At 44.1% G+C, this 22182-nt stretch overlaps 1 protein-coding gene across 2 annotated transcripts in view; it reads left to right on the top strand.

The window, feature by feature from the left end:
- The window catches only part of LOC136587819 (signal transducer and activator of transcription 5B), a 141025-nt gene extending 119458 nt beyond the window's left edge, over positions 1–21567 (top strand). For both annotated transcript variants that reach the window (XM_066586588.1, XM_066586589.1), the window contains exons 9-20: positions 4123–4278; positions 4675–4854; positions 5445–5532; positions 6627–6749; positions 9039–9131; positions 9288–9494; positions 13107–13201; positions 14483–14613; positions 16293–16457; positions 18116–18164; positions 19890–19988; positions 21146–21567. In XM_066586588.1, the coding sequence (XP_066442685.1) occupies positions 4123–4278; positions 4675–4854; positions 5445–5532; positions 6627–6749; positions 9039–9131; positions 9288–9494; positions 13107–13201; positions 14483–14613; positions 16293–16457; positions 18116–18164; positions 19890–19988; positions 21146–21275 (1516 nt within the window). In that variant the 3' untranslated portion in view covers positions 21276–21567. The remainder of the gene's footprint in view (positions 1–4122; positions 4279–4674; positions 4855–5444; positions 5533–6626; positions 6750–9038; positions 9132–9287; positions 9495–13106; positions 13202–14482; positions 14614–16292; positions 16458–18115; positions 18165–19889; positions 19989–21145) is intronic.
- Positions 21568–22182: the final 615 nt, after the last annotated feature.

The raw sequence follows: 22182 nt of genomic DNA on the forward strand, positions 1-22182 counted from the left end.
AGGTGATCAGCCAATTAGTGGGAATCCTGAGCGATGGACCCCTGCCAATCAGCTAAAAAAGTAAGTCACATAAACACCTTTCACATCTCTTAACCCCTTGAGTGGCACGCCCGGAAATTTTCCGGGACGAGCTCCACTGCTCATAGCAACATAGCCCGGAAGATTTCCGGGCTATGTATCACTATGGGAGCTGCAGAGCACAATGCCACAAGCTGTGACAGTGTGCTCTGCCTGCACAGACCCACACAGAGCAGTGCAAGGGCTTTGAAAAACCAGCAGAAGATATTGCCGATATGTCGGCAATGTCCTGCTTTGTTTACAGGTTGCCATAGAGACCATCGGCTTGTCAGAAGCAAGCGGATGGTCTCTGTGGCAGGGAGAGCTGGTTGTTAGCTGTCAGAGGACAGCTAGGTACCTGCTCTTACAGCAGAGATCAGAGAAAACCTCCGATCTCTGCTGTGTTAACCCTTTACATGCTGCAGTCTGTGACTGCAGCATGTAAAGGGCTGTCACTGCAGCATGTAAAGGGCTGTCACCATCGGACCCCCGGAATGTGATCAGGGGTCCTGATGGGTCCCTGTGGAAGTCCCCTAAAGGGACAAAAAAAAAAAAAATTTTTAAATTTAAAAAAAAAAAAGTAAAAAAATTATTTAAAAAATAAAAAAAAACACTTGTCTCCCTTTACTTTGTAAAAAATAAAAAATACAATCACACATGTGGTATCCGTGTGCGTCGTAATGACCCAGAGAAGGAAGTTAATACATTATTTAACCCCTTAATGACATGGCCCCTTTTTTTCTTTTTTCCCCATTTCTTTTTTTCCTCCCCCCTGTTTAAAAAAATCACAACTTTTCCCGAAAAAAACAAGCCCTTATATGGCCATGTCAATGGAAAAATGAAAAAGTTATGGCTCTTGAGACGCAACTGCAAAATTTGTTGAAATTCAATGATTAGACCATTTTAAAAAACCTGCCCTGGTGGGCACGACAGGGTGGTAGGAAACCCGCCACTCAAGGGGTTAAAGGTGTTTTCCCATCCTAGACACACATTGCTTATTCTTTAAAAATATGATAGATGTGGATCCCTCCTCTGGGACCCTCGTCTATATCCATGAGGGGTCCTATCCTGCTTGGCTGTCTTTGTGACTCCCATAGTGAATCTAGAGAGCTGTACACATGCACAGCCAACTCGCCAGACATTTTCCATCTGGATTTGGCCGTCGGCAGACGGCTCATCACACAGGTCGGGGATCCTTTTTCTAGAGGTAGGTATGGGTCTCAGAGATGGGTCGACATCTAGGGCACATTCTGTGGATAAGCTATAAGGCCTCATGTCCACGGGGAAAATCAGGCCCGCTACGGATTCTCCATGTAGAATCTGCAGCGGGTCCCTCCTGCCCCGCGGACATGAGGGCTGAAAATAAGAATAAATAAGAATAAACTCACCTCCGATCCGCTCCGTTTCTTCTCTTCGCTGCGGCATCATCTTCTCTCGCCGCGGCCGGATCTTCTTTCTTCGGCTCGGCGGATGTGCATGATGACGGTGACGTGCCCCGCGCATGCGCCATCCCGAAGAAAAAAGATCCGGCCGCGACGGAGAGAAGATGGCGCCGCCGCGAAGAGAAGAAACGGAGCGGGTGAGTAAATTCGGAATTTAGTCTCCCGCGGATCCGGACGGCTTCCATAGGCTTCAATAGAAGCCCGCGGGAGCCGTCCCCGCGGGAGACCCGCATGAAAATGGAGCATGGTCCAGATTTTTTCATGCTCCATTTTTTTTAAAATCCCTTTTATTGACGATCCGCGGGTATTTATCTACCCTGCGGGTGGTCAATGCATCCCTATGGGGTGCGGATCCGCGCGCGGGAGAAGAGTTAAAATCCGCTGCGGATTTTAATTCTTATTTTGCCCGTGGACATGAGGCCTAAATGTGCAAGGTGGGGAATACCCCTTAAAGAAGTTAATTGGTTAGCTTTTTAAAGTCCAAGCCAAAAGGGGTACAAAATAAAACAAAGCGTACTTACCCGTTCTTGGGCTCGGAGATCTGGCGCTGCAGCCTCACGATTCCTCTGGTCTCTGACAGAGGAAGTCGGGCGACTGCTACCTGCCAATCAGAGCGTCGCCACCAATTCTCCTGGCGTCAGAGTGCACATCTGGCCGCCATGATGCCATGAGTTCCAAACAGTGACACTGCAGCCCCTGATTGGCAGGCAGTTATCACCTGACTTCCACAGTCAACAGACTGGAGGAATTGCAAGGCTGCAGCTCTGGATCGCTGCGGCTGAAGATAGGTAAGTACTCGTTTTATTGTCTTAACCCTTTTTGGTTCTGAGATATATTTTTTTTATATATATACACATACACTACCGTTCAAAAGTTTGGGGTCACCCAAACAATTTTGTGTTTTCCATGAAAAGTCACACTTATTCACCACCATGCGTTGTGAAATGAATAGAAAATAGAGTCAAGACATTGACAAGGTTAGAAATAATGATTTGTATTTGAAATAACATTGTTTTTACATCAAACTTTGCTTTTGTCAAAGAATCCTCCTTTTGCAGCAATTACAGCATTGCACACCTTTGACATTCTAGCTGTTAATTTGTTGAGGTAAGCTTGTGAAATTGCACCCCACGCTTCTAGAAGCATCTCCCACAAGTTGGATTGGTTGGATGGGCACTTCTGGCGTACCATACGGTCAAGCTGCTCCCACAACGGCTCAATGCGGTTCAGATCTGGTGACTGCGCTGGCCACTCCATTACCGATAGAATACCAGCTGCCTGCTTCTGCTGTAAATAGTTCTTGCACAATTTGGAGGTGTGTTTAGGGTCATTGTCCTGTTGTAGGATGAAATTGGTTCCAATCAAGCGCTGTCCACTGGGTATGGCATGGCGTTGCAAAATGGAGTGATAGCCTTCCTTATTCAGAATCCCTTTTACCCTGTACAAATCTCCCACCTTACCAGCACCAAAGCAACCCCAGACCATCACATTACCTCCACCATGCTTAACAGATGGCGTCAGGCATTCTTCCAGCATCTTTTCATTTGTTCTGCGTCTCACAAACGTTCTTCTTTGTGATCCAAACACCTCAAACTTGGATTCATCCGTCCACAACACTTTTTTCCAGTCTTCCTCTGTCCAATGTCTGTGTTCTTTTGCCCATCTTAATCTTTTTCTTTTATTGGCCAGTCTCAGATATGGCTTTTTCTTTGCCACTCTGCCCTGAAGCCCAAAATCCCGCAGCCGCCTCTTCACTGTAAATGTTGACACTGGTGTTTTGCGTGTACTATTTAATGAAGATGCCAGTTGGGTACCTGTGAGGCGTCTGTTTCTCAAACTAGAGACTCTAATGTGCTTATCTTCTTGCTTAGTTGTGCAACGCGACCTCCCACTTCTTTTTCTACTCTGGTTAGAGGCTGTTTGTGCTGTCCTCTGAAGGGAGTAGTACACACCGTTGTAGGAAATCTTCAATTTCTTAGCAATTTCTCGCATGGAATAGCCTTCATTTCTAAGAACAAGAATAGACTGTCGAGTTTCAGATGAAAGTTCTCTTTTTCTGGCCATTTTGAGCGTTTAATTGACCCCACAAATGTGATGCTCCAGAAACTCAATCTGCTCACAGGAAGGTCAGTTTTGTAGCTTCTGTAACGAGCTAGACTGTTTTCAGATGTGTGAACATGATTGCACAAGGGTTTTCTAATCATCAATTAGCCTTCTGAGCCAATAAGCAAACACATTGTACCATTAGAACACTGGAGTGATAGTTGCTGGAAATGGGCCTCTATTCACCTTTGTAGATTTTGCACAAAAAAACAGGCATTTGCAGCTAGAATAGTCATTTACCACATTAGCAATGTATAGAGTGCATTTGTTTAAAGTTAGGACTAGTTTAAAGTTATCTTCATTGAAAAGTACAGTGCTTTTCCTTCAAAAATAAGGACATTTCAATGTGACCCCAAACTTTTGAACAGTAGTGTATATAAATTTTTTTTTTTTTTTTTTAAGTTACATTCTAATCAGACGACGCCTTTAAATCCTCAGCACAAAACAGTCGTTCTTGGTATCTTATTCCATTCAGGCCAGTATGCTGACACATGTACTAACCCATCCCTCCTCTTGTCAGGTGTGAAAAGCTTGCAGAAATAATTTGGCAGAACCGACAGCAGATCCGACGGGCAGAGCACCTGTGCCAGCAGCTGCCTATCCCCGGACCCGTGGAAGAGCTACTAGCTGAGCTGAATGCCACCATCACAGATATCATCTCCGCTTTAGTAACCAGGTAACATATATAACCCACCGCGTGCTCCTCGGGTCTATCTTCAGATGTAAACTATGTAGATGCATGCGGTGTTGTCACAGTGTGCGACGTGAGGTTAAAGGTCATACCGATCCTGCCTTTCTGCAATATGATTAATTGTAATTCATGAGGCTGCTAACATAATTGGAGGAGTATTAGAAACAGGGTAGTGGCCATATCTCTTCCTTTTACAGCAGATTATCTGTTTTCTGTTGCAGTGGCCATAAGGTTGGAGTTAGACTTAGTGACACATTCTCTTACATTTATTGTCATGTACTGACTAATATATGCATTTTCCGTAAGAACAAGGTAAAAAGTTGGTTTTTGATTGTGATGACATTGGATCTATACAGTTGGGCTTTCTGCTTCCTTCTACAGCACATTTATCATTGAGAAGCAGCCTCCACAGGTACTGAAAACTCAGACAAAGTTTGCAGCAACAGTTCGGCTTCTTGTGGGGGGCAAACTGAATGTCCACATGAACCCACCCCAAGTGAAAGCCACCATCATTAGTGAATTACAAGCAAAAGCTCTTCTAAAGAATGAAAACACACGCAAGTAAGTACCTGAAAGGGGAGAGACTTCTATCACCTACTATAGGATAGGTGATAAAAGTTTGACTGGTGGGGTCCCATCACAGAGACCCCCGCCGATCATGAGAAGGGGGTTCCCCTGTTCCTCTGTTCATCAATGCAGGACCACCTACAGTAATGCCAGACTGTCTAAAGCGGTGGTCATTCATTTCAGTGGGGCTGATGGAAATGGCTGAGTACAAGCATTCTCCTGTCCCCAGCAGTCCTACTGAAAATAGATATAGTGGCACTAACTTTATCGAAGTTCCATTCAATCTCCTCCTTGCTGCAGAAGGTACAGTAATCCCGCAGTGAGAAGGAGAGGGGGATATGGGGACCTGCAGAGACCCCCACCAATCAGACTTTTTAACTAAAAATATATGTATTTAAGTAAAAAATATCCCCAAGGATGTCCATAGCCCTTAATATTGCATTGCTACTTCTTCCATTGATCACAATTCTTATGTAAATCATTGGTGCTAATCTAGAATAGACCTCGTGACTCATTTTCAATCTATGATTTATTGAAACGTGTCCTAATGAATTCCAATGACATAATTTGCCTTTGTTTCCCAGTGAGAGTAGCGGAGAGATCTTAAATAACTGCTGTGTGATGGAGTACCATCAGGCCACTGGCACACTGAGCGCACACTTCAGAAACATGGTAGGTGTGCAAGAGTGGATTGGTAGTAGCTGGAAAAGGCTACTTTTGTATGTGTGGCACCAATGATCTCAGTCCAATATATTGAATGCTTTATTCTATGTGACGGCTATTTTCCTAAAACATCTTCTACTTTGACCCTCCCAATTGTTACATGTATCTTTAATTAAAGTTGCACTAAAATCTAAAGTTCTTCCCTATCCACACATGGCCATTGCTGCTCTGTTCCTAACAGCACCAGAACTTGCAGAGCGCATGAAGTTGATAATTTCTGGTGCTGTTATTGAAATGAGTGGAGCGTGCAGGGACCATCGGCACCAGGACAGTGGCGGTCCCAGTGGTCAGACCTCCACTGATCATAAAGTTATTCCCTATCCTGTGACTCGGAGACAACTTTAGATTTTGGTACAAAACCTTTAAAACTGTGTAAATTAAGAAGTCCCTGCATATCATCCTTAACCCTTTCCAATCCACTTTCCGACGTCTGAAGACATTCTGATTTAAGGCTGTACAGCTCCGATGTTGGAAGAAGTCCGTCTGGGTTCTCTTACTGTATATTGCCAGCCTCTCTGCTGTTGGAGTCTATACAACGTGTCACCTCATGCAGTACTGGCTTTAGCCAACAGATAGAGCCGTTGTATAATGACAGAAGGAGTAAGCCCCCCTAGGAAAACCATGGTACAAATTGGATTGGAAAGGGTTAAAGAGTAGCTGCACTTTCAGCTGACTTTGGACATGTCATAGAGACACATCAAAGTATTGATTAGTGGGCTCCTGCTGCTGAACCCCCGCTGATTGTTAGAATGATGGGGCTGCAGCACTCATGCAAGCACTGTTCCCCTATGGCTGACTTTGCTGCTTTTCAGCAGACCGCTTTCTATAGACCTCTATGTGTCTGTCTTTAGTTAAGCGGTAACAGAGCTCAGGTGAGTGCTGCAGCCCCATCAGTCTAGTCAGTAGCAGGATCAATACTTTTGACTTGTCTCTGTCACATGTCTGAAGTTAGCTGTAAGTGCAGCTACTTTTTAAATTGGATGATAGACTTCAGGTATACCTGTAGTTGTCTGGCTAATTTTTTTTAAATCTCCTTCGCCCAGTCTTTGAAGAGGATCAAACGCTCGGACCGGCGAGGGGCAGAGTCTGTCACCGAGGAGAAGTTCACTATATTGTTTGAGTCACAGTTCAGTGTTGGGGGAAATGAATTGGTGTTCCAAGTTAAGGTAAGAAATATTGAGCATTCTGCCTTAAGTGTTTAATAAAAATAAGATTTTCACATAACGTATATTTTATAACTATAATTTTTCACTTATCTGGCACTCTTTGGACTTAAATGTGTTGAAATTACATTCTGAGCCACTGAGCTCCAGTTTCAATAAAATTCACAGTATTACTTTGGATGTACAGCCAGGACATGCCAGATATATACTCAAAGGGATTGTACCGTAATCATAAGTTATACCCTTATAATGAAGATGGAACAATACCTCTGCAGCGCCACCTATTGGAAGGCAGCATTACTGCAAGTCAATGTTAGACTCTTTATACAAGCTTTATAGCAATGAATGGCAAATGTATTGTTCCATCTTCCTTATTTGCATGTATTTCCCAGAGGAGCATGAATGGACTTATAAGTCTCCTCACTCACCTTCTAGGTGCTTTCCTTAAAGGGGTTGTCTCGCGAAATCAAGTGGGGTTATACACTTCTGTATGGCCATATTAATGCACTTTGTAATATACATCGTGCATAAAAATCAGGAGGCTGGAACTGGCAACGTCATGGGGCGGAGCTACGCGATGACACGTACAAGGGGGCGGAGCCAAAACGCCAATGCTTCCGAGACCAGCCGAAGGGAGAAGATCCATCTGCGCAAGCGCGTCTAAAAAAGCAAGAAGGCACCGAAGTTAGACGGCACCATGGCGACGGGGACGCCAGCAACGGAGCAGGTAAGTGAATAACTTCTGTATGGCTCATATTTAATGCACGATGTATATTACAAAGTGCATTAATATGGCCATACAGAAGTGTATACCCCACTTGGTTTCGCGAGACAACCCCTTTAAGGAGTGATGATAACCCTTATGACTCCTGTCATAGGTCTCAACAGCCAAGCCAGTAATATTAATGGGGCTTATGGAAATACCTGAGCGCCTGCTGCTCAGCTATCACTGCAGTCCGACTGAAAATGAATGGAATGGCAGCGTGCTTATGCGACCGCTGCTTCATTCATTCTCTTGCACGCTTACAGCACATCCCACAGTAAGGAGGAGAGGGGAGCAAGGGAACTCTGTTCTCGGGATTGGTGGGTGTTTTAGTGGTGAGCCCCCACTGATCAGCAAGTTATCCTTATAATTCTTGTACAAACCCTTTAATAAAATATAATCAACCAGTTGTTGTTAAATATCTCTAGGGTAAAGTAACAGACTGCGACTGGTGCGCCAGTGATGGCAAGTGGCAACACAATTGTTTGGTAAAATTGTGTGGCTATTGGCCACTGCGAGTAGGTGAGGTTTTCGCTGCATGTGGCACCAGGCCATGTGTGGCCTTACCTTCACCACATGTCATAGGGCAACCCAGCCGCAAGTCGCACTGAAAATAATGGCAAGTAGAGGTGCAGCCCTACAATTGGTGGTAAAACGCATGTGCTACCTATGGCCGGGGATGCAATATGTATGGGCACCCTTTTTAATTCGACATCCAAAAAATCTAATAATGTAGCACTGGTTTCTAGCACAGAATTTCAATATATTGTGAAATTTCACAAGACAAATATAGGAAATTCTTCTAATTGGAAACTAAATGATCGCAGCAATGTTCTAATAATTCATTTCACGCAGTTTTTTTTTTTTACTTACAAGTTTTATATACTTTTCTTTAAACACCTCGTAATCCTAGAATATTTAGTAATCCAACACCTATCATGTCTCATTGATGCCGGATTTAATGTTTTGAATCATAGAATGGCAGAGTTGGAAGGGACCTCCAGGATTCACTAAATCATCCCAGACACATGTCTGTCCAGCCTCTGTTTGAACACTTCCATTGAAGAATTTACCACCTCCTGTGGCAACTTGTTCCACTTATTGATGACCCTCACTGTCAGAAAGCTTTCTTTGACTTTGACATTTCTGTCCTTAACAACATCCAGCCATTGGATTCTTCCAATCCTCTTTCTGAGTCCAACCTTGAGGTCTGAGTCTTCTCAGGTCTTCCTCCCATTTTTATCCAAAATTCAAGGATAGCATGATCACTGCCTCCTAATGTCCCAGCCAACCTTACTTCCTCAACCATTCCCTCCCTGTTGGTAAGAATTAGGTCTATAACTGCAGATCCTCTTGTTTTCTCTTCTACCCTTTGGAATATAAAGTTGTCAGCAGGAGCGGATAAGAATTTGTTGGATCCATTACTTTTACCTGAGAGAGATTCCCAACAAATGTCTGGATAGTTAAAATCTGCCATGATTTTGCACTGTTTTTTTTAGTTTCTTACTTTTTCTGTTCTTCTCCTGCAGACGCTCTCTCTACCAGTAGTAGTAATCGTCCATGGGAGTCAGGACAACAACGCTACAGCAACAGTCTTGTGGGACAATGCATTTGCTGAGCCAGTAAGTCTATATATCCCTCCTATGGCTTGTCTTAAACTCTAGTCCTACATCCTCATACACTCCTGTGGTCAGAATGTCTTTCTTCTGCAATAGATCAATTCTTTTTCTATGGAAAATTTTCCATCTTCCGATATTTGCATCTGTTCTTCTCCACAGGGCCGGGTGCCATTTGTGGTTCCAGACAAAGTTGTTTGGCCGCAGCTTTTTGAGGCTTTGAATATGAAGTTTAAGGCAGAAGTTCAGAGTAACCGAGGGCTCAGCGATGATAATCTTGTGTTCTTGGCACAGAAACTTTTCAACAACACCAGTAACCACAAGGATGACTACAACAACATGACTGTGTCCTGGGCACAGTTCAATAGGGTAAGAGGTTGACCAAGTCCGGTGGATATTAATTTGCAAGTGTAATTACATCCTGTGCCCAATGGAAGGGTCATACCCTCTGAGCTGGGCACCATCCAGGGTTTCTGCTTTGAAATGCAACACCCTAGTACAGAACATTGCTGAGCCGCTATGGACTGGTAATGCAAACTGCACTCTCCAGTTTCTGTTCATAACCTTGCAAAATGAATGTGACAGCATCATTATGTAGTCTTACAGTAGTTTTCAGAAAATCTCTGTTTGTAAGCTGAGCACTGGAGTCCTCACAAATTATATATACACATGCTGATGTCCTCTATTCATGAGGCACAGCTTCCCTGCCCACCTGACACTGATTGACAGCTTTCTCCCTATGCACAGTATTAGGGAGTAAGCTGTCAATCGGCAACAGAGTTGCTTCAGCTGATGAATAGCGAGGACTCCGTGCTTGGAAAGACCATAAGTGACATAGCGCTTGAATCAGAGTCTTTGTCACTGTTTTACGCTGCCTTCAAATCGTATAAGCCTCGTGGCAGATTGCCTTTTAAAGGGGTTTTCCGATTAAATACTATTGATGACCTATCCTCAGGATAAGCCATCAATAGTTGATCGGCCGGGGTCCATTGCTCAGGACCCCAACCGATCAGCTGTGCAGGTGCATGCTGTCAGCACCGCAATAACAGAGTTTGAAGCGGAAGCCTCCACACCGACCTCTGTGTAGTGGCTGGTGCTTGTAAGTGCAGGCACTGCTCTCATTAAAATCAATGGAATCCGCGCCTGCAGTTACACGCTACGGCCACTACATGGGAAATCGGCGCGAAGGCTTCCGTTCTGACCTCTGTTATTCCGCACTGGCGGCATGCGCCCGCACAGCTGATCAGTTGGGGTCCTAAGTGCCAGACCCGGCCGATCAACTATTGATGACCTATCCTGAGGGCAGGTCATCAATAGTATTTCCAAGGAAAACCCCCTTAAGCAAATGTTAATTTACACACAAGAACTAAATGGATATTACAGATTTCAGAACTTTGAGAAGTCCTGTGAAAAAGCACAAATGACTAAACATCATATGATAAATGTAAGAAGTAAAGGAAAGGGCCGAATGTATAGAAAGGTAGTCAGTGTTTGTAGTGTATGATATCAACGCCTTTAGTTATGATATACACAATGCATCGGAAAGATAGTGCTGCCCTGCAACAGCGAATAGTTATTGTGCAAGTAATGTGGGAAGTAGATCAATTAAAAAAGTGCTAGAGGCCTTCTCTGACGAGTACCCAGGTAGAAAAGCACTTACTAATCTTTGTATTCAGAACCTGGTTCAGAAATGGCGCCCAACCGGGTCTGTCACAAACCTGAATAAAACCAAGTCCTCCGTCAGTTCGGACGTCTGAAGTTGTCCTTGACATTCAGCAGTGGATTGCAAATAGCCCTCAAAAATCAACTTGGAGGCTGTCCCAGGGTGTTGGTGTCTCACGAACGACTGAGGCGAGTGCTGAAATCTCTGAACCTGAAGCCATACAGAATAACGTGCAGGAGCTGAAGGAACTTAACGAGGCTAAACACGTAAATGACTGTTTGTGGTTGCTGACTGATCACTAGAGGACTTTTGGACCGATTGCCGTTCTTTATGATGGACGAAGCGTGTTTTCATTTATCTGGTCTCATGAATTCACAGAATACGAGGTACCGGCTTACTGAAAATCCCCATCTGACTCATGAAATCGCACTGCACGGCCAGAAAATTGGCGCCTGGTGTTCAGTGTCAGGAACGCAAATATTGGGCCCAGTTTTCTTCGCTTGAGCAATCTATCAGAACTTGTTTGAACAATTTTACGACCAACTAACACCAGAAGAAAGAATGTACTGCTCCAGCAAGATGGGGCAACATGCCACAGCTCCCACGACTCAGTCACGGGTTCATGAACTGTTGACGAAATAGCAAATTGTGAACAAGGGGTTATACGGCCTCCACATTTGATTTTTATCTGTGGAGAAATATAAAGCAGATAGTGTATGCCAATAATCCTAATTTCCTGGATGAACACTGTCCACAGCACAACCGTTGAAGAGCTGCGGGCAGTATCAACCAACGTGTTGTGACGTGTCCAGACGTACATAGAACCCTCCCAGTGGTCTCCTGTGTTCCGGGCAGGCTTGCTTGCAGTCCTCAGCTGCCGACAGAAGATCGCTTCCTGGTAACGAGGTTCATAAACCCTGCTTCCAGGGAGCAATGGCTGTGATTGGCCCAGCCACGACACATGAGAACTAATCAATGCAGTGCTCAATGAACCAAAGCAATGGCTGTGATTGGCTGAACTGCAGCGCTCAAGAACCAAGCAATGGCTGTGATTGGCTGCGCTGCAGCGCTCAAGAACCAATCAGATCATCGCTTCCTGGAGGCGGGGTTTATGAACCCCGTTACCAGAAAGCGGTCTTCTGTCAGCGACTGCAAGCAAGCGTGACAGAACTCCGTAGACCAGCGAGAGGACCCAATTGGTACCTGCTAGGTAAATGGCACAGACCTTTTTTTTTTTTTTTTCTTACCATGATTACCGCTGTGTTCTGAAAACCGTGGTAAACGCGATATAACGCTCCCATTAATTTCAGTTGGAGCCTCGCAGATGTGCTTGAACACGATTTTCGAGCGCTGTCTGTTTTTAGCGTTTAGCGCACATCAATGATGGGGCGTACTAAAGCCGCTGTCGGAAGCGCGAATGCTGCCTCTGAAAGTGAAAGTAAAATCACGGCAGAGCTCTGCCGCTGTTAAGACATCCCCTAAATAAGACCTAGTGCCTCTTTTGCAGCAAAAATTAATGACAGGGTCTTATTTTCAGGGAAACATGGGTATGCATGGTATGAGTAAAAAAAGACTTATTCTACTTCCCATCTTGAGGACTCTTTGTGGACAGCGCTGTTACACACGTTTGATCCTGCTTCGCCTGTCCTTCCTGCATCTTATGCTATCCTAATGAGGGGTTCTGCCAAATGACAGACTTACTAATTAATGGGTGTTCCCATAATCAACCTTCTCCATGGAATAAGTGTTTAAAAGTCTGATCGCTGCAGGTCCCATGTGCCTTACTTTGTGCCTGCAGCTCTATAAACCATTACCTTCTCCTGGCACCTCAGAAGTGTTTATTCCCAGGTTGCCATGGATACGACCTGTAGACATTCCAACACTATGTCAAACTTGCTTAGTAGAAATGAGCAGGGGCGGCATCTTATGTAGCATGGTGGTGTACAACACGTCACATGCCAATAATCCACAATCCATTCTACTGATAGTGGTGTCTAAATACCTTTGGTAGAGTAGTATAGGTACTGTGTACTGTGTTCTGGTCATGCTAGTGGTCTCTGTTTGACTTGTGCGCCAAAAAAAAGCTCCTGACGCATAACGCCTGCACTATTTCGTACTTTTTTTAATGGGGGTGGCAATGGGTATACAACAGCCTGCCTGAGACCAAGGGGAGACTCTTTTTGCCTCTCTTGGGTCAACGGGAGCCTATGGAAATGCTTAGCACGTACATTGGGGGACGTTCTCGGCACGCGGGGAGATGTTATGAATCTGCCTGATCTTGCTGTAAGACTAAATGTCCTAGTTCTTCTATAACGCAGGAGAATTTACCCGGCTGGAACTACACATTCTGGCAGTGGTTTGATGGAATAATGGAAGTGTTGAAAAAGCACTTAAAGCCTCACTGGAATGATGGGTAAGTGTGAGCTGCGTATAGTTGATGGAGCCTATGTTCATGATTTACCCTACCGCTAACCCACTGTATGGTCATGTCCGCTGTGGATGTCTCTACCACTAATCATCCCGATGACAATTGTTTGCTGGCATTTTTCTGTTCATTTACCTCTGTTTTTAATATAACTTCATAATTTATAACTCAATGCAGCAAGTCCTTAACCCCTTCATGACTGGCCACTATTTTGTGCTTAGTGACCAAGTGACTTTTTTTTTTTTTTGCTTTTTCATTGTCTCCTTCCCTAAGCCATAATTGGTTTTTTTTTTTCCATATTTTTATTTTTCTTTTATACTTCATATTGAGATTTTTTACCCCAACATTTATAGTTCTAGAAGGAAACTCGAAGATTTGATTGCTTGCATAATACACTGCTTTATTCATGTAGTGCAGTGTATTATTCCGTTAGTATACTCACAGGTAGCCTGTTAGACCCTGTCTCTGGCAGGGCCTAAAGGACTTCTGTATATGATAGATCTGGAGGCGGTTTTTAGGCCTCCGTACGCAGTGGTGGCCCATGGGGCATCTTATGATCACATTTCATGGCGGACAATAGGGGGTAGAGGCAGCCCTCTCTATCTGAAACTACTTAGATGCCATGGTTGCTATTGACAGAGGGATCTAAGGCGTTAAATGACCAGAATCAGAGCTTTCTCCTATCCTGGCTGTCATCAGATTGCCAAACTCTGCGCCATATCTGGCATGGGACAACTAAGTTGACCTAAGCTTTTAGTGCGGTAAAAAGGCACATTAGGAAGTTTATGGCGCTTTAGTGACTACCATTAAGAGGTGTATTGATGGTCACTTAGAGGTTAACATGACTTTTTGACTCATTTTATCAAAAAAGTTTAACGTTTAGTGCCTAATGTGTCGATTTTATACCTTTATAACAGTTAGAGTGCCGTTTTTCAGATGCAGAGCTCTGCATCACCTGCATAGATAAGAAATGAATATCTTACGTGCTGGCAGCCTGCATCCACCACTAGAGGGAGCATCAGCGCGTACTGCACACATGTTATGTATTGGACTGTGTAAAAACACAGCATACAGTAAGCTCTTAAGCTCCCCCTAGTGGTGACTACAGGCTGCTATTTTATCATCTGTTTCGGAATTTCTATTTGACTTCTTTTCTGGTCTCTACTTTTAACTGGTTTAATGCTACCATACCTTGTTTGTCTCTGTGTATTGCCTACCTGTGGCATGAATTAACTTTCTAGTTAATTTTTTTTTTTTTTTTTTTTTTAGGGCCATTCTGGGATTTGTCAACAAGCAGCAAGCTCATGATATGCTGGTGAACAAAAGGGATGGGACTTTTCTTCTGCGCTTCAGTGATTCTGAGATTGGGGGCATCACAATAGCATGGAAGTTTGAGTTGCGTAAGTTTCAGCCTTTACTTCTGCATCAAGAAACGAGTCTTGTACTAGTAGAGTAGTTGACTTCTATAGTCCAGCTTATAGTTCAAGGCATCTCTATACTAACTAGTCTCATTTTTGCCGTACTTCTGACATAATAAGAGTGGATACCAAAAAGAAACAGGACTCTTCTTCTGGAGGGCGAGGAGTTACTAGTACAGGCTTCTGTTCTCAATGTCTGCAGAACCTTTCTGAGGGGGTGTGCCAGACGACGTTAGGGAAAGTTGCAATCGGTTCCAGCATTTTTTTTTTTTAAGAAAGGTTATTTTTTTTTAATACAAGTGCTTTGAGCAGTGGAAAAGGAAACACAATTTCACAGCTGCACATTGTTTGTATGAATCAGCCATCACAAAATAAGCAAAAAAAATCACTGGAGCCGACCTCCCCCAACAACACTGGGCTGGTATACCACCTCATAAGGGCTCCACGCATCAAACAACGAACGACCACTTTACTGTGAGTATGTATGTTTGTGTGTGGGTGCTTCTCATGCTCCGCCCATGGTGACGTCATCGCAGGTCCTACAACATATATAAAACACAGAGCCTGACCGATAGAAGAACAACACAGTTAGGGCTCTTGCAAGAGGAGGACAAAAATAACAAAATGAGAATATAACTAAGCCGTTATTATCTCAGACAGAACTCAGCAGTCCTGACATGACACCGACCTACCGCCACCTAAGAGATCCAGTAGGCTGAAGGACCTGCGGTGATATGACTGCTGTGGGAGGAGCCATTGTGCATTGTGGTAGAAAGTACTGTGTACTGGATGCATATTTCTGTTTTCAGCCGCACTTAAGCAGCGCTGCTGATTAGAGCCACCTGATTGGCTCTTCGGCACCACGTGACTACACAGCGTGCACGCGGATTGCCTTCAGCAGCCGTGTGCACTACACACTACAGTTAAGCAGACGTGCACTACACACTACACTTAAGCAGCACGGGGTTGGGGGTTGGGGTTAGTGTTTAGGGTTAGTGTTTAGGGTTAGTGTTTAGGGTTAGGTAACCCTAAACCTAACCCCGTGCTGCTTAAGTGTAGTGTGTAGTGCACGTCTGCTTAACTGTAGTGTGTAGTGCACACGGCTGCTGAAGGCAATCCGTGTGCACGCTGTGTAGTCACGTGGTGCCGAAGAGCCAATCAGGTGGCTCTAATCAGCAGCGCTGCTTAAATGCGGCTGAAAAAAGAAATATGCGTACTGGATAAGCCGACAGCAGCCACCAGGACCTGTGATGATGTCACTGTCATGTGATCACATTTGTGGGTGGGGTCATGTATCACATGACCAGGGACTTATCACTGTATCAAGGAGTCTGCTGAGCTGGTGATGTCTGGAAATCAGCATGGATGTACCACAGCGCTGTGTGTGAATAAGGATGGATGTAGTAGAGCTGTGTGTGAGATGTGTGGGGATCATAATGGATGTACCATGTAGCACAGCTGTGTGTTGCATTGCACCACCAGAAACACTGGTACTATAATTTCCTAATAATCACCAGTATTCACCTAACTGCGGTAGCCTGTACTAGTAACGACCCGTCCACCACAAGAAGATTGCAGTTTCTTTTGGGTGTCTCCTCGTATCTTTATTGAGGTATTTTGCTTCCCATAAAAAGCTAATATCTTGTAATGTGTCTTTTTAGCGGAAAGGGCTTTGTGGAACCTGATGCCATTTACCAGTCGAGATTTTTCAGTGCGTTCGCTGGCGGACCGACTTGGAGACCTGAATTATCTCATCTACGTGTTTCCTGATAGGCCGAAGGATGAAGTGTTCTCAAAGTATTACACCCCAGTGCTCTGCAATCCTTGTAAGAATGACTGGGCTGTTGATCACCCTGTCTTGGTATAAATGTATATGTCTGCGTGATCGAGCTACTAGCCACGTTTAAATAAAGGGTCCAGTATTGTACGTAGATTTCTGTACTTATCGTTACTGGTTAGACATTATTTTTTTCTTTAGTCACATACTAAGCAAAAGTAAAAATGATGCTGGTTTCTTTTTGAAATCCGTGTGTGGTGTGACTGATGAACGTGACCTCACATGCCTGAGAAGTGGTTGAGGTGCTCACCAGAGCACCGTGGCCTCTTCAGATCAAGTCCATCAACTATTGATGACGACTCCTGAAGGTAGGTAATCAGTAGTGTCGTCTCAGAAAACCCCTTTAAAGCCTGATATTAAATCAGGCTATAGTCCCTTTTCCACGGGCCAATGATCACTTAATCATTGCCGTGTTTAAACACGGCAGCAATTGGCCAACAAACGAGCAAACACTGATTTGTTGGCTGATTAGATCATCATTGTCAGCGGCAGATCTCCCATGAAAACCAAGGATGTTCTTCGAGTAATGCTGAGAATAAGTGGCAGACGACCAATTGTATGAATGATTGTTCATACCCCACACAGTCTAAATTGGCTTGTGTGAAGGCAATTTAAATGAGCACCAATCTCATTGATCAAGGAGTGTAAAAGGACCTTAACCCGCTAATGGCCAGGCACACCAAATTTTTGGCGTTTGGTCCTGGGCTTTAATTGCAGCGGATTAGGTCGGCCATTAGTCATAGCCAACGACCCTATGGAGGAGGCAGAAGTGGTTTTTAACTGCTTCTGCCTTTTCCTGCAGGCTACATAGTGCTGTATGTGTACTATGTAGTGAAGAGAGAAAGCGAATGCGGTTTTGGACCCAGCGATCACATGACTGCCGGGTGCTCCCTGCAGAGCTGCAGGGTCATGGCAGACCCAGATCAGCTTTGTTAGTGCGGGATATTTTCGCCTGGAACTGGGGCTTTTATGGTTGCCCCAGTTACATTGGAAAATAAAGTATTTTCAAAAAAAAAGAAAGACTATGAATAACTCCCAGAGGTATTTTATAATGTCATGGGGGTTATAAATGTTAATAAAAAAAAGAAAGACAAACCGTTACGATAATAAGCTTAAAAAGAAATAATTATATGCAGTATAAAATATATGTAATATATAATCTCCGAAACAAAATGAGGAACCCATTCCTGTACTTTATTTTAGTGTAAGTGCACTAACTGTAAAAATAACCCACTATTAGTGTAAGAAAAGTTGTGGTGTTTTTTTTACCTTTTTAGCCCTAACGATATTTGAAAAACGGGGGGGAAAAGTCAGTGAAAAAAATATATGAAAAAAACAGCCCTATATGTCACGGAGCAGAAAATGCTGCAAAAATAATTCTGGTACCTGAAGAAAAAAAATAGGACAGTAAAACCACCACATGGGTAAAATCCCTAAAACGTGTCTGGTCCTTAAGGGGTTAAGAAAAGGTGTGTGTTGAAGGTTGATTTCTGCTGTAGTATCCTCAGGTATATCAGTTTGCCTTTTCTTTTGCATTCAGTTTATATCTTTTCGCAGTCATGAATGGGAGGTTTGGTGATACTTGTTACGTGTTTTCTATCATGCGGTCCTCGTGTACTTTAATCCGTCTCTTTACATTCTCCGCAGCGAAGGCAGATGGATATGTGAAGCCAGCCATAAAGCAAGTGGTCCCAGAGTAAGTCTCACTTCCTTATATGTATAAGTTCAGGCCTTATCTCACAACACAAGAATTGATTGCATGTTTCACATTCTATTATGCTGGCAGACTTTAATAGTTTGTATTCAACCATTTCTTAGCTGTTAACCCCTTCATGCCCCAGGACATACATGTTCATTAATTGGAAGGCACGGCTCAGGAGCGGAGTCCACACCGTTCAGAATGGGAGCCGTCTGTAACTGACAATTGACCTCTTGTTCAAATGGCTGGGATCGACAAGAACACCAATCCACCACCGTCAAGACCGATTTTGATTGCGGCATGCATGGAGTTAATAGAGGGTGGGAGATCCCTCTGTGACATCCTCGGCCCTTCCTCATGACATTGGCAAGGGCCCGATGGCTTTGCCTTGGCAACTGGAGGTCTAACAATGGCCTCCAGGACTGCCATAACAAGTAGTGGCAAGGCAATCACTTAATACACTGCAGTACATATGTACTGCCATGTATTACCTGAATGATCATAAAATCACAGGTTCAGATCTTCAAAATTCACATAAAAAGAAAGGTTTTGCATGCTATTCCCGTTTAAAAGAAAAAAAAAAACTAAATAAAAATTAAGTACTTAATAGAGATGAGCGAGTATACTCGCTAAAGGCAATTGCTCGAGCGAGCATTGCCTTTAGCGAGTATCTCCCCGCTCGAGACTGAAGGTTCGGGTGCCGGCGCGGGGGAACGGTGAGTAGCTGCTGTCAGCAGGAGGGAGCGGGGGGCAGAGAGGGAGGGAGAGATCTCCCCTCCGTTCCGCCCCGCTCTCCCCCGCAGCTCCCTGCCCGCTGACAGCACCTGAACCTGCAGTCTCAAGCGGGGGAGATACTCGCTAAAGGCAATGCTGGCTCGAGCAATTGCCTTTAGCGAGTATACTCGCTCATCTATAGTACTTAAAGATTTGTGTTTGGTATCTCCACATCGACCCTTATGCTGCCCAGTAAACACACTAAAAAAAAATTAGAAAAAAAAGCCAACATTTTTATTTATTTTTTTTTTGAACTTTTGCCTCCCAGAAATTAGAATAAAAGTAATTTTAAAAAAAGTCCTTATGTACCCCAAATAGTGCAAATACAAACTACAGCTTGTCACACAAAAAGAACAAATCATTGCACAGCCCTGCCCGTGGTAAAACAAGAACAAAAATTATGGCTCCTTAAATGCAGTGATGCAAAATAAAAAAAATTTTTCTAGAAATAATGTTGTTTTTTTTAAAGTGGAAAAAACTAAAAGAAAAATATAGTTTTGTTAACTATATTCTGCAGGTCAGTATGATTATGTCATTTGTGCCACATATGAATTTAAAAAACCCCAGAATCGATGTTTTTTATAACCCGTTCCTCCCCCCAGCCAATAATTAATAAGTTATACAGTACATTTATGTGTACCCCAAAATGGTAGTGATAAAATCTACAGCTTGCCACACAACGGACGAGCCCTCACATGGCTGTGTCCACTGAAAAATCAAAAAGTGGTGACTTGTGAAAAGTGGAGAGGAAAATGCCCCAAAATTCGTCATGCCATTAAGTATCAAATAAGGCTGCATCCTTGAGGGGTTGATATCACTGGTGGGTTTGTTATGAGACCGCTGAACGATTGCAATGTATACTTATTGTATGGAGATTACCTGCATTATATTCGGTCTATAAGTTTTGTGTTCACAACCAATGTCTCAGCATTCTTCTTGTTTTGTAAGGTTTGTGGCCACTGATATAATCCCACCAAGCAGCTACATGGACCAGGCGCCGTCCCCTGCAGTTTGTACTCAGTCACACTATAACTTGTACCAGCAGAAGTAAGTGATGCATTCCTATATATCTGATAGATCCTCGTGCTTTATATAGATATATATCGGGTACTCCCATCTTATAAAGTGATGGCATATTGCTAGTATATGCCAACACTTTATGGAAGGTGGAGGTCCAAACTCTGGGACCCCCACACATTCTGAGAATAAAGAGGTTGCGGTGCTCAACACTCTGATGGGGTCAGCTGCAGTACCGTACCCTGCAGAGAAAATCAATGAAGGGGACAAGAGCTAAGGCAAATCTGCAGCTATTCGTTCTCTGCATCATAGCGGGGGCTCAGAATATTATACCCAACGGTATTATCTGCCCCTTCTCTGATGTGTCAGTATACGTGGTAATATAGTAATTTGTCATTAGGCAAATGACAGTTGCGGGTATGCTGCAGATCGGACGGCTTCCATTGACTTCAATGGAAGCTGTCCCTGCGGAATCCGCGACAAAATAGAGCATGCTGCGATTTTTTTTCCAGACCAGAAGGTCCGCAAAAAAAAATCTGCATGCTTTAAGTAAGCTGTGGGTGCCCATGATTGTCTATGGGCGGCTTGAACTGCGGATCATCCGTGCAGGTACACCACACGGATTCCACAATTCAAACTCTCCTGTGGACATGAGCCCTAAATGTGAAGACATCTGTTCAAGGCACCTGTACGCGGGCCGACTGCCAGGCGCATCAGTTCACGACAGCTGTCTCACCGACTGTCACTCCTGTGCTTTTATGCAGGAGCTGTAGTCCTTCAGTGAACGGAGACGGAGCCGATCGTGCTCCGGCTGCCCGCCTCTATCATAGATGAATGATTGCCTGTTTACATGGACTGATAGTCGCTTGATTTTTAGGTAAGCTAAAAAACCATGTGACTATCTGACAAGTGAGCGATTTCTTGCTCAGTGCCTTGTCCGTGGCCGTTTGTACACAGGACGACTGTCACCCGAATTTGAAGTTTCCATTGATTATTTGGGCATCAATTACCCCGTGTAAAGGTACCTTTTACACCTTAAAAGTTCATTTTAGAGTAAAGAAATGCAAATATTTTGGCTGCCAGGAGGAGGAGTATGCAGCTACGTTACACAACCCGAGAGGAGGGAGGGGGCACTCTTAGTTGTCGTGACTGTTGTAGACCCTCTTTTTTTGTCTTTATCTCTGCAGTGCTGACAGTGTTTTGGATCCTGATGGAGAATTTGACCTAGATGACAGTATGGATGTGGCAAGGCATGTGGAGGAGCTGCTTCGGAGACCCATGGACAACAGCCAGTGGATTCCCCATGCCCAGTCCTGATGTAGTCCTGAGCCCTGCCTATCCGTCTCCAAAAATCAAAATGTGAATTGTTTTCACAAAAATTAATTTTGCTATTTTGTGCATGGTGATAAGTAGGTTTTATTTTGTTTTATTTGATGGTACTTTTTTGACATGAGAACCGTATCCTCACATTACTTTCAATTCTATTGCCCATCTAAATGGTCTTTGTCGGCATATGAACTTGCCTTCACTTCATTGGGTAACTTATAGGGAGGCGATGCCCTTACTTTCTTATAAAGATTCAAGTCTAGAGATGAGCGAGCATACTCGTTAAGGGCAGATACTCGAGAGAGTATTGTCCTTTTCGAGTACCTGCCTGCTCATCAGAAAAGATTCGGGGGGGGGGGGGGGAGATCTCGCTCTCTCTCACCGTTCCCCTGCTCACTCCCGCAACCCACCACTCCCCCCCCCCCCCTCCCCCCCCCCCCCCGCCCCCCCCCCCCCGCCGCAACAGGAATATTTTCTGATGAGCAGGCAGGTACTTGAAAAGGACGATACTCTCTCAAGTGTCTGCCCTTAATGAGTATGCTTGCTCATCTCTATTCAAGTGATATTGGGCTTAAACCTGCAGCACAGGTGGGGACTCTAAAAGGGGTTGTCCAACAATTAAGGTATAGCTGCAGATGTAGGAAAATATCAAAAGCAGTGGTACTTATCTGTCCTTATCCCTTGGCGTTCCAGCGCCCAATGGTCCTCCTAGTCTTTGTTTCTATGATGCCAGGAGAACAGCACCTGAATATTGTGATCTCTGACTGGCTGCAGCAGTCAGGTAGTAGCCATTCCTAAACAAAGACATGAAAGGCAGCTTTGGATCAATGGGTAAGTACCTCTGCTTTTGCCCTTTTAACACATCTGCAGGTATATTTAAAAAAGCGAACAACCCCTA

Source organism: Eleutherodactylus coqui, chromosome 13, assembly GCF_035609145.1.
Source record: "Eleutherodactylus coqui strain aEleCoq1 chromosome 13, aEleCoq1.hap1, whole genome shotgun sequence".
Lineage (NCBI taxonomy): Eukaryota > Metazoa > Chordata > Amphibia > Anura > Eleutherodactylidae > Eleutherodactylus > Eleutherodactylus coqui.